The 12,449-nt window shown below is 38.9% G+C and overlaps 2 protein-coding genes across 2 annotated transcripts in view; both read left to right on the forward strand.

Moving 5' to 3' along the window:
- NEGR1 (neuronal growth regulator 1) overlaps positions 1 to 12,449 on the forward strand; it is an 845,668-nt gene that overhangs the window by 739,099 nt on the left and 94,120 nt on the right. The gene's annotated exons all lie outside the window — the stretch shown is intronic.
- LOC308501062 (60 kDa heat shock protein, mitochondrial-like) lies at positions 1,679 to 3,726 on the forward strand. Its single transcript, XM_081056693.1, is given in 3 exon segments — positions 1,679 to 3,033; positions 3,036 to 3,220; positions 3,223 to 3,726. Coding segments are annotated over 3 exon segments (1,719 nt in total). The 5' UTR covers positions 1,679 to 1,817; the 3' UTR covers positions 3,541 to 3,726.

Raw genomic sequence — 12,449 nt, forward strand, 5'->3', positions numbered from 1 at the left:
TATAACTCCAAGCAAAAGATCATTAAAGGAATGTTGTAAAGATTTTGTTGGGTATCCGATGGACATGCGTCCTATTTGGGAGACCACCTCAGGGATACTGTGGATACCTGATCATGGCATTGTACATCAGAAGCTAAACATTAATGAATGCCAACTATAATTTTATATATATAATGTGATGGTTCAGTGTGAGGTCGGAGGGATAGTGGATGGGGGGAGGGGGGTTCACAGTATGAGGGATATAAATGATGAACGTCTAAGTATTACCTTGTTTTGTACACCTGAAACTAATAAATTAATTAATTAATAAAAAAAAAAAAAAAAAAAAAAAAGATCATTAAAGGCAGATGGGGAAAAAATTGACCCTATGAATAAAGCCGAACTGTTAAAAGCCCCAGTCATTTAAAACAAAGCTTTAAAAACATGTTATGCAAATAAAAATAATAAATGAAAATTCTCACAGAAGTATTCAGGGGATAAGAAATATCAGATTTTTAAACTAGTCCATTTACTGCTTTTACATAAGTAAAAAAAGAATATAAAAGAACTCAAGACAGATCACATTTTTGTAATATTAACAGAGAGTTAAAGCAGAGATAAAGTGGATATAGTTGTGAAAATATTGGACACATTGAAAATATATTGAAGTGGATTTATATCATTTATGTCCACAACTTCTAAAGAAATGAAGGTCCTGAAGTCATAACTTATATTTTTATATATCCGTGACAAGTCAGAATCTGTTTCAATTGAAGGGAATGAAAATCGAATTATTCAAATCATTATTCAAGAAAAGGCCATGAAACATAGTAAGTAATAAAACTCTTTTTTTTGACGAGTCTCAGAGTCTCAAAGTTTGAAAAGTATGGGGCATTTTTCACAATGAATGAATGAGATATGCAGTGAATTTGAAAATTTGAAAAGTGATTACTACTTTTTATTGTAATCACCATTCTAGATTCTATGCTATTCTGCGTAATGGTCTTAGAATGCCTACTATTAGGCTAATAACAACAGCATCTTATGAAAGCAACTTAACCATTTCCATTTAATTTTTTAATTATATTTTTGTAATCACTTTTGAAGTATATTTTAATATTAATATTTGACTTTTATTCATTAAAGGAGAATAGGAGGTTAAGGCTGAAGTCTATCTACCTTGAAAAGGATAAACTTGTATCTTAAAAGTATCACACTAAGTGAAAAAAGCAGACGGAAAAGGACAAGGACCATATGATTTCACTCATATGTGGGATATAAAAGAGAAAGCAACAAACAAATAAACAAAACAAACAAACTCATAGACAGACATTGTATGATGGTTACCAGAGGGGTAAAGGGATGGGGGAGATCAAAGAAGGTAAAGTGGGTCAATATATGGTAATGGAAGGAGAACTGACTCTGGGATGGTGAACACACAATGTGATATATATATGATGTATTACAGAATTGTACACTTAAAATTTATATAATGTTATTATCCATTGTCACCCCAATAAATTTATTTTTTAAAAAAATTATCTATCATTTGGCAAGAGAAGCATTTCTGTCTGAGCATATTACAAGAGTACTCTCTACTATGACCTTGAGCCCAACAAGTCAAGGCTGAAATTACTAGTGTAGAATCATATTCACAGTGATGCTCTAATTCTTGTTTTATATTCCTATCTTATAACTATCTACATAACATTAAAGTGATAACTCAAAAAGTGAAAGTCCGGGCACAAGCTCATTGCCGTGTGCGCCCTGCACTCTGTCCCTCACTCGCCGCCGACGGCTTTCCTTGCCGCTCGCACGCCGTGCTGCTGCCTGCAGAAATGCTTCGATTACACGAAGTCCTTCGCCAGATTAGGCCACTATCCAGGGCACTGGCACCTCATCTCACTCGGGCGTATGCCAAAGATGTAAAGTTTGGTGCAGATGCCCGAGCCTTAATGCTTCAAGGTGTGGACCTTTTAGCAGATGCTGTAGCCGTTACTATGGGGCCAAAGGGAAGAACAGTGATTATTGAACAGAGTTGGGAGAGTCCCAAAGTTACAAAAGATGGTGTGACCGTTGCAAAGTCGATTGACTTAAAAGATAAATATAAAAATATTGGCGCTAAACTTGTTCAGGATGTTGCCAATAATACAAATGAAGAGGCTGGAGATGGCACCACAACTGCTACTGTACTGGCACGCTCTATTGCCAAGGAAGGCTTTGAGAAGATTAGTGAAGGTGCTAATCCAGTGGAAATCAGGAGAGGTGTGATGTTAGCTGTTGATGCTGTAATTGCTGAACTTAAGAAGCAGTCTAAACCGGTGACAACCCCTGAAGAAATTGCTCAGGTTGCTACGATTTCTGCAAATGGAGACAAAGAAATTGGCACTATCATTTCTGATGCAATGAAAAAGGTTGGAAGAAAGGGTGTCATCACAGTAAAGGATGGAAAAACACTGAATGATGAATTAGAAATTATTGAAGGCATGAAGTTTGTTCGAGGTTATATTTCTCCATACTTTATTAATACAATGAAAGGTCAGAAGTGTGAATTCCAAGATGCCTATGTTCTATTGAGTGAAAAGAAAATTTCTAGTGTCCAGTCCATTGTACCTGCTCTTGAAATTGCCAATGCTCACTGTAAGCCCTTGGTCATAATTGCTGAAGATGTTGATGGAGAAGCTCTAAGTACACTCGTTTTGAACAGGCTAAAAGTTGGTCTTCAGGTTGTAGCAGTCAAAGCTCCAGGTTTTGGTGACAATAGAAAGAACCAGCTTAAAGACATGGCTATCGCTACTGGTGGTACAGTGTTTGGAGAAGAAGGATTGACTCTAAATCTTGAAGATGTTCAGCCTCATGACTTAGGGAAAGTTGGAGAGGTCATTGTGACCAAAGATGATGCTTTGCTCTTGAAAGGAAAAGGTGACAAGGCTCAGATTGAAAAACGTATTCAAGAAATCGTTGAGCTGTTAGATATCACAACTAGTGAATATGAAAAGGAAAAACTAAATGAATGTCTGGCTAAACTCTCAGATGGAGTAGCTGTGCTGAAGGTTGTGGGACTAGTGATGTTGAAGTGAATGAAAAGAAAGACAGAGTAACAGATACCCTCAATGCCACACGAGCTGCTGTTGAGGAAGGCATTGTTCTGGGAGGGGGTTGTGCCCTGCTTCGGTGCATTCCAGCTTTGGACTCATTAACTCCAGCTAATGAAGATCAAAAAATTGGTATAGAAATTGTTAAAAAAAAATACTTAAAATTCCTGCAATTACCATTGCTAAGAATGCAGGCGTTGAGGGATCATTGGTAGTTGAGAAAATTATGCAAAGTTCCTCAGAAGTTGGTTATGACGCTATGCTTGGAGATTTTGTGAATATGGTGGAAAAAGGAATCATTGATCCAACTAAGGTTGTGAGAACAGCTTTATTGGATGCTGCTGGAGTGGCCTCTCTGTTAACTACAGCAGAAGTTGTAGTCACAGAAATTCCTAAAGAAGAGAAAGACCCTGCAATGGGTGGAATGGGAGGAATGGGAGGCGGTATGGGAGGTGGCATGTTCTAATTTCTAGAATCGTGCTTTACCATTATTAATGGGAACTGTGAGAGGAAGCTTCAAGGCAGTGCTCCTCACCTATAACTTCAGAGAAGTCAGTTGAAGGAAATGACTGGAGAAAAGGCTGGCTGGTGGTTCAGAAAATCACTATAACCATCAGTTACTGGTTTCAGTTGACAACATACAATGGTTTACTGCTGTCATTGTCCATGCCTACAGATAATTTATTTTGTATTTTTGAATAAAAAGACATTTGTACATTCAAAAAAAAAAAAAGTGAAAGTCCCGTCAAACAACCATTCACTTGACTTCATGTAAACTCAAAAAAAAATAATTAACATTAATTCAGCCAATGTTTTCTTTATTCTATAAGCAAAACATTAAAAATTGGGGTTTGTTAATTCATTACAGATGCCTCACCTAACATTTGCCCTTACTTTGTTCCCAGAAATATTCTTTAGTATTATATTAAAAATTGTTATTTTGTAAATAATTTAAATTTTAATTGCATGGCATTGTTATTTATAGTAAAAATGGCTTATGTATAAATTTTTAGACAAATGGAAAAGTGCTTTAAAAATATGGGGTTTTTTTCCATATTTAGAAACAAACAAAAAAGTCATTTCAGAGCCTTAAGCTTTACTTGGAAAATGTTGTTTTAAAATGGCTCTTGTTAAGCACATTGTATTTATCAGTGTTTCAGGATTGTGTTTAAGTCCATGCAACAAGGCTAGTTTTATTTTAAAGCTGAGTTAAGAGACAAAAGAATTCTTTTACCCCAGGCCATTCAACAAGTATACGGCAAAACCAAAATTAAAATGTCCAGTACATACTTGATCATCAACTATGTGTACCTTACTTAAACAACAAGAATTGTTTTTGGAAAAAAAAAATACAATGTGTTTAAACCAGATTATTTAAACTCACCAGAAAACACAACATTATATAAAGAAATCCCACTTTAACTTGCATAATCCTTGATTCATCTACTTTGCAAATAATTTTTCACTTTACTGGCTTCCTGGGCTTTTTCAAAAGGAAAATGACTATTCAACTTACCCCAGGAAGCCCCATTTCCTATCTTCCTCTGAAGGATATTGTTCATCATTTAGCAAACATTTGTTGAGTAACAACTATATCAGACACTTGAGTGCTGGAAAGATAAGGTTAAAGGGGTTTTTAATCTATTAAGGAGACAGGCATATGTGTCTCTAACCATTATTCAAGATAATATATTCTATAATTTCTGTCTAGAGAAGGAAGCGGACAATTTTGCCTGCAGGAAATCTTTACATATATGAACAGGATCTTCATAGATTAGGCATAGTTGGCAAAGAATATGGGTACCATAACAAGCAAATGAAATGCTTAAAAAGTCAAAGAGGTAGAAAGTGCAGAAAACTGATGGTAAAGTATGATTTGTCTTCTGTGTCTGTATTATCTATGTGCCTGGTACTTAGCAGGTCTTCCGCATATGCCAGATGGTTTCAACAAAAACACTGAACTATTTAAAGCAGGGGTGTCCAAAATGCAGCCCGCGCCGGCTGCGGCCGATGATCCATTTTTTATTGGCCTGCAGCAAATTCCAAAAATATACTTAGTTTACTTAAATAAACCAGGTGAGGCAATACGTACTTCACCTCCCGTGAGTGGCCCAGCTGTTTGTGTATTTTACCGAATATGGTCCATGGTGAAAAACGTTGAAAAAAGTTTGGACACCCCTGATTTAAAGCATTTGAACCAAAACTTAAATACAAAAATTAGAAGGTTTCCAGATAACTAACTACAAAACACTTTTTGGGTTACATTAGGTCATATCTTTCATCAGTTTTTAAAACTCATCTAAAAAGAAGATAATAAAGTAAAAACACAAATTTACTACCAATTGAACCAAAACTCACTCTCTTGCATTAGTCTATATATATTAAAGGTTACTGAAAATACTTTTTATGCTATCATTTCTTGTGGTAATTGAGAAATGATATTAAACCAATCTTTTAATTGCATCATCAAGGTCTACGCTATAAAATTAAAATGTCCACTTGTCAAGGGGTTGTCTTTCCTCAGGGAAAGACCAGGAAGGAAGGGAAGGAGGGAGGGAGGGGGCGAGGGAGGGAGGGAGGGAGGGAGAAAAGGAAGGAAGGAAGATTTAGAAACCCATATATAGTCCACAGAGCTAGAACATAAAAAAAATCTCATAAGTAACAGTAGTGTACCTCAGTAAAACTCATTCACAAATAGAAAGGGGTGAAAATACTCTGTCAAAAATCAAGTAATTACACGATAACAAGATAAGGCTGGATTATTTACCCATTTGTTTACTAAATAAAAAAATCAAAAATCTCAATGCCTAGATCAAAGGCATATAAATGACTAAACACAAATGGATGGATAGATGGATGTATTCCATCCATCCATTGGGTGGATGAGTGAATGAATGGATGACAAATTTATATATGGTCCATAGGACTAAAGCATAAGAACAGTGAGAAAACTGGTAGAAGTTAAAAATGTACATCAGCTTGTGAAGTGTTTGTCAGTTCTCAAGAACTGCAAGATGCTTATTGAGCACTTGAATGTGTCAGGCCCTGCACTGTGTATTAGAGATGCAAAGTGATTGGCCTACAGCTTGTCTTTCAAGATTCTGACATCCCAGTGGATGAGAGACGTGGAAACAGAAGAAATTAATATAATGCAATATGAGCTCTAATGGAGCTATGTGTAACGCACTCTGAGAACTCGGGACCCACCTGAGGAATGTCAGAGAAGGTTTTCTGGAGGAGATGATTTCTGGATTTTGAGTTTAAGCACAGAGTAAAAGGAGGAAAGCCATTCTAGACAGACAGCTCAGCACGGGCAAAGGAACAGAGGCATAAAACAGCACAGTGTGTTAGAGAGAAATTCCAAAGACTTTCTGGAGTATAAATTAAGCACAGAGTGCAGTGGCACTAGAGAAGTGGGCAAGGCAAGGTAATGAGGCTTGTTGTATACACTGCTTTGAAACTTGGTCTATTTAACCTTAGACATAGGCTGATTTTTAAGCTTCCTATGTAACTCCAAGGGTCCAGGTGAAGGTTAACTAATATGATCAAGACTGGTATCAGAATAGCTTATTGCGTAATATCAGGGAAGAGGTGATGAAAGCCTGAGATGGGACCAATTAAAAATCATTCAACAGGAACGTTTATCAGAGCTTTGTTATTGATTAGATTTGGAGGACAAGGAAAATGTTAAACAACGATGACTCCCACCTCTCTGTAGACGGTTCGGACCCCAACCAAGATAGGGAAAATACTCCAAATGTCATGCCAAACGGTTTAGACTTCAACCTGTTCTTTGGGAAACGATTGATGTTTTGTTTTATTTTAAACAGGGGAATAATATTACTGTGTATTTTGCAAATATATCTCTATGAAAGTTGAAACGTAAGAATGGAAGTGAGGAGGCACCAAGCAAAGTTTATGAAAACATAGTCCCTGGCTACAAGTTTGGTCCTATCTCGTAGGACAGTGATTACCTGAGCACAAATATCTCTCTAAAAGGTGGTGATGAGCTCCTGAAAAATAAGTATCAAACTTGTAATATTAGTTCAAAATTTATTTTAAGGTATATGGTTTTTGTTCTAATTTGAAACAATCAAGCTTCCATTATTCTCTGATTGTTAGAGTGTAAGGCATTTAAGACAGCTCAGAATATATTTCAAATTCTAATAATATGCCTGAATATAATGAATTCAGATATTAATTATAATTATCCATAATTAGTTGATGAATTTCTAGGTTAAAATATATCAGAAAATCTATGATGCAATTTAGAATATGATGCTCTTTTTTAAAAAGATTAAATAAGTAGGGTACTTTCTGTTTTCTGCTTTCACTCTTTATTCAACCTTTCTTCTTTGAGATACCTTCAGCTCTGTATCAAAATATTATTTTAGGCTACTGGTCTTTTGAGTTACACTGAGCTCAGAGTAAAGCATCATCAAACATAGGGATTAATACCTCAAGGTCAAATACAGGCACACTAGTAACAATCCTTTAATATGTTAAATCAAATTATTGATATACTTTTTTGTTGGTTTATTTATTTGTTATTTTCAGTGTTATATCCCACAAGAGTGAAGTCATATGGTTCTTGACTTTTTCTATCTGACTTATTTCAGGGTGGTAGAAAAGAGTAAAGGGGGGTAAGTATATGGTAATAGAAGGAGAACTGACTATAGGTGGAAAACACACAATGCAATGTATAGATGATTATTATAGAAATGTACACTTGAAACCTATATAATTTTACTAACCAATGTCACCCCAATAAATTTAGTAAAGATAAAAAATTATTATTACATAGCAGAAGTATTAAGATTACTAATGATTACCACTACTCTACTCTATATACATAAAATAAAATGGATTTATGAATGTTAGTTACTAATATAGTACATTGTACTATATAAGAAATTATGGTGTTATCTCACAATCATCAAAGTACTTAGCATCTTATGTTATATTTGGAGGTATAAATCTGTCAAACCTCTAGATTGCAAGATCCTTTACAGAAGGAGGCAAAGTTTTTAATTTGTTCTTTTCGATTTTTTTTATCTTTCTATCTACAGTGTCTGAAAGAGTGACTGGAATACCCAAACTCTTTACACGAATGCATAAGTGAATGAGGGAATTAATGTGAGGAGTATTTCAGGGAGATAAAAAAATTAGAAGACTTGATATGCATACTTTTGTATTTTATATTATAAAAGAAATAATAAGCATACATTATTCCAATTCCAACATAGAGCCCAGATTTACATTTGGGGAGAATTCCCATAACATATCTACTAAAAAAGAGGAGGAACTCAAGGTTGGTGGAACATAGAATTTTCTACCAAAATCTTCATGAGAAATAGAAAGTTTCTAAATCATCTAGTCATTCCTGGTTGATCAGAGGGAAAAAAAGAAAATAGAAGTTAACAAAAGGCTACTCTACTGCCTTAACCCTGATTAGATGAATGTGGCAGTCTTGCGAAAAATGTGTTGAATGAATAATTTCCTAGGTACATGAGTTTCTTATTACAAATTATCTGTGCTGTTACAAATTATCACAACCATAGGGCCTTTAAACAACATAAATGTATTGTCTTATAGTTCTGAAGACCAGAAGTCCAAAATAAATCTCACTGTCTAAAATCAAGGCAACAGCAGAACTGCATTCTTTTCTGAAGGCTCTAGGGGGACCATCTATTTTCTCTACTTTTTCAGTTTCTAGAGGTTGCCCACATTCCTTTGTTTGTGTTCTTCTTCCATCTTCAAAGCCAGCAATGGGCATTCAAGTCTTCCTCATACTACATCACTATGACACTGACTCTTTCGCCTCCCTCTTTCACATCTAGGACCCTTGTCATTACATTGGACCCACTCAGATAATAGTGGATAATTTCCTTCATTTAATGTCCATTGATTAGCAGCCATGATTCCATCTGCTACCTTAATTCCCTTTTGCTATTTAAGGTAATAAATTCACAGGTTCCAGGAATTAGTATGTGGACATCTTTGGGAAGCCATTATTTTGTCTACACATCAGGAGATCAAATAATTCCTTTTCTCTACGTCTAATATTTCCCCTCAGAATCCAAGTCTCCTTGGATTTTTCCAATATCGGGTAATGAGTTTCTGAAAATACAGGCTATTTTAGCATTGAATTTTATGTTAAATATTTATAATCACCTATTTAATCATAGGAGAGGCAAAAATATCTATTAAAAAGATCATATTGGCCAGGCCACATTATTACCAACAATATTACAATATTTTATAAAACAAATCAGCTGATGTTACACAAACACACACACACACACACACACACACACACACACACACATACATACACAACTAAAAGATCTTAATGTAAGAGATAAATCTCAACTGGCCTACTGGTCAATTACAGAAAGAATCTATACAGGAAAGAATCAGAAATGTTAGTAAATCTTGAAACAATTGGAGTTAATGACATTTGGTGTAATTAAGCGATTAGTCTTTCAATAATACACGTAGGAAACAGTTCCTTTGTTCTTAGACACGGATTCGGTAAAAGCCAACTAGCAACTATAGTTGGTAAAAGCCAACTATATACATTCTAAGTAGCAATGTATATATTTTAAGTTGGCTTTAATTTTGAAATACTAAAAGCAAACTAAAAAGGAAAAGATGTGTTTTAATGGAGATTTTGCACTTAGGAGATTTCTAATTTCTGCTTTTTCTCAAGCACCTTTGGAGAACAGTTTTCCCTTTGTTGCGGAAAAGGGGAGAGGACCGAAAGACTCAAGTGGCACGCAGAGATCAGGGAGAACACAGCTTTATTACGCCGGTGGGCTCAGCGGGATTGTTCCCAAAGACTGAGTACTTACTGGGGTCGGGTGCTTTGTTTTATAGGGTTAGGCCTCCGGGTTTGGGGGATACGTGCTATTGCTATTGCAGCACTAGGGATTGGTTAAATCTGGCCGGGGTGCTGGGGAGGTCCGTCCCTAACAGCTGTGATCCCTCAATACTGTTTTGACGGGAAAGCCTCTAACTGCTGTGCTAGCAGGAAACTGCTCCGATAAGATATCAGAGGAGGGAGGGAGACGGGGAAAGCTCCCAATGCTGTGCTTGCAGGAAAAAACCGTCCCAACATGTCCCCCCAGTTGAGGATTGGAAGGGGAACCCTGAAGATCATCATTTAAACTGAGAGGGTGATAGCCCCATAGGGCAAGAATGCAGGCGGTGGTCAGAGGGGAGACGGTATTTTCGATGAAGTGGACAAGGGCATTGAAGATGCATGGGCCGATGTAGAGTAAGGGACCCACCAGAGGGAGGAGCCAGCAAGTCCAGGACTGAGAGCCAAATCCCCAGGAGGTGAGCTCCTCACAGAGGTGCTATATGCAATCCCAGAGCTCATGGACCTTGGTGGCGACGATCCAGACTGGTTTATGTAGTAGCAACATTCTTCTTGGAGGAAGAGACAGGTCCCACCCTTATCAACCGTGAGCAGTTCTAGGGCTCACCGGTTCTGGAGGGTGACGGCCGCCAGGCTGGAGAGTTGGATCTGGAGTGATGGAGAGTTGGATGGAGTGAGTCTGAGACCAGCTCCATGTCATAGAAAGTTTGTAGTAAAAGTCGATGGAAGTCTCAAGGCCAGAGGCACCAGTGGCGACCCCTGTAAAGATGCCAGCACCTATGAGGAAAGGGATGAAAGCAGCCCAATGGGTGCGAAGGGAAGGGGAGACCTGCAACTGGAATTCAGCATCAGTAAAAATGGTGGCAGAAGGAGAAATGAAAATGAGGATGCAGCCACTTCCATTGTGATGTGCATCCTGATACCTGTATGGGTAGCCTCCATCACAGAAGAGAAATATGCTGGGAGGAGTGCAGAAAGGTAAAGGTGCAAAAAAGCTCTGGCAGCGGGGGTCGGGAGCCTGAGTGGGGCCAGGGGGTAGAAAACAGGTTAAGTTCGAGGCAGGAGCTAGGGGACACTGATTGGGCCGGAGATAATGGAGGTGTTGAGCTGCCGGGTAAGGTCCTGGGTATCTGGGATTGTGGCCCTGCAGAGGGAAGTTAGGTTGAGGCCATGATACCGGGGCTGGGGTGGAGTAGCCTGAGCTATCGCAGCAATCCTCATTGCCACAATGTTGCGGAGGACAGTGTCCTGGACTCCACCACCATCGGAAGACCCGGCTTGGTCTAAGTAGGTCCAGCAGACAGACCCTCGGGGGAAGAGATTGCAGGGGGACTGCGAGGTCTGAGTCAGAGTGGCGGTCCAGTAGGTGCGGCCAGATTCTGTGCAGGTGGTCAGTGTGGTTCCCCGGTAGCATTCCTGGGGCATGAGGGTGGAGAATTGGAAGTAGGCTCTTGTTCCGGATGCTCGGAAGCAGGGACATTTCAAGGAGAGACTTAAAGGGGAAAGGCAAAGGAGACTTAAGAGCCAGAGGGCCGCAGGCAGGTGAGCATAAGCAGAGGAGAAACCCATAGCAGAAATCCGAACAGGAGGAGACCCCTCTGGGTGGGGGTCCAATCAGATGGGGTTGCAGAGATAAGAAAAAAAGAGGCCAGAAGGATCAGCAGGCAGAGGGTGACAATGGTTAAGGAGGGTACAAATGAGAACTGTTATTCAGGCGGTCTTCTTAAATGTAATCTTCAATGGTTCGTCGGGCACTGGATGAGAAGTCCAGGCAGGCTGGTCCAACTCTGCTCGCTTGATGCGGGAGTGGCGAATCCACAGTCTGATTCCAGAGACCTTAAGAGCAGTGGGGATGACAAGGATTACTGTGCGTGGGCCCGTCCATATTGGGTGGAGGGGCTCACGTTTCCAATCTTTTACCTAGACCCTGTCACCTGGAAGGTGGCTATGGATAGAGGTTCCTAATGAGATAGGAATTCTTTCTAGTAGATGTGAGTGCAGGCTCCTAAGAATCTTTCCTAGGGCAATAAGCTGACCTTGGAGGTGGGAGTCACCTACTACTCTGAGGCTGCCTGGGATGGATGATAGCAATGGGGGAGGTCAGCCATAGAGAATTTTAAACGGGGAGAAGCCATCCTTTCAAGGAGTGCACCGGGAGCAGAGGACGCTAAGGGGAGTAGATCCGTCCATGCCAGGGAGGTTTCTTGGCATAGCTTAGACAATGTTTCTTTGAGGGTATGGTTCATGCACTCTACTTTCCCTGAACTCTGAGGCTGGTAGGCCGTGTGAAGCTTCCAGGAGACATTGAGGGCCAAGGCCAGAGTCTGTAGCATGTCTGAGACAAAGGCAGGTCCGTTGTCATTATGAATTGTGAGGGGAAGCCCATACCATGGGATGATTTCACGGAGGAGATCTTTGGTGCCTTCTCTGGCTTTTTTTCAGTTCAGGAGGGAAAGGCTTCTACCCAGCCCGAGAAGGTACAGACTAGGACA

This window comes from Rhinolophus hipposideros, assembly GCF_964194185.1.
Source record: "Rhinolophus hipposideros genome assembly, chromosome: 8".
Classification (NCBI taxonomy): domain Eukaryota; kingdom Metazoa; phylum Chordata; class Mammalia; order Chiroptera; family Rhinolophidae; genus Rhinolophus; species Rhinolophus hipposideros.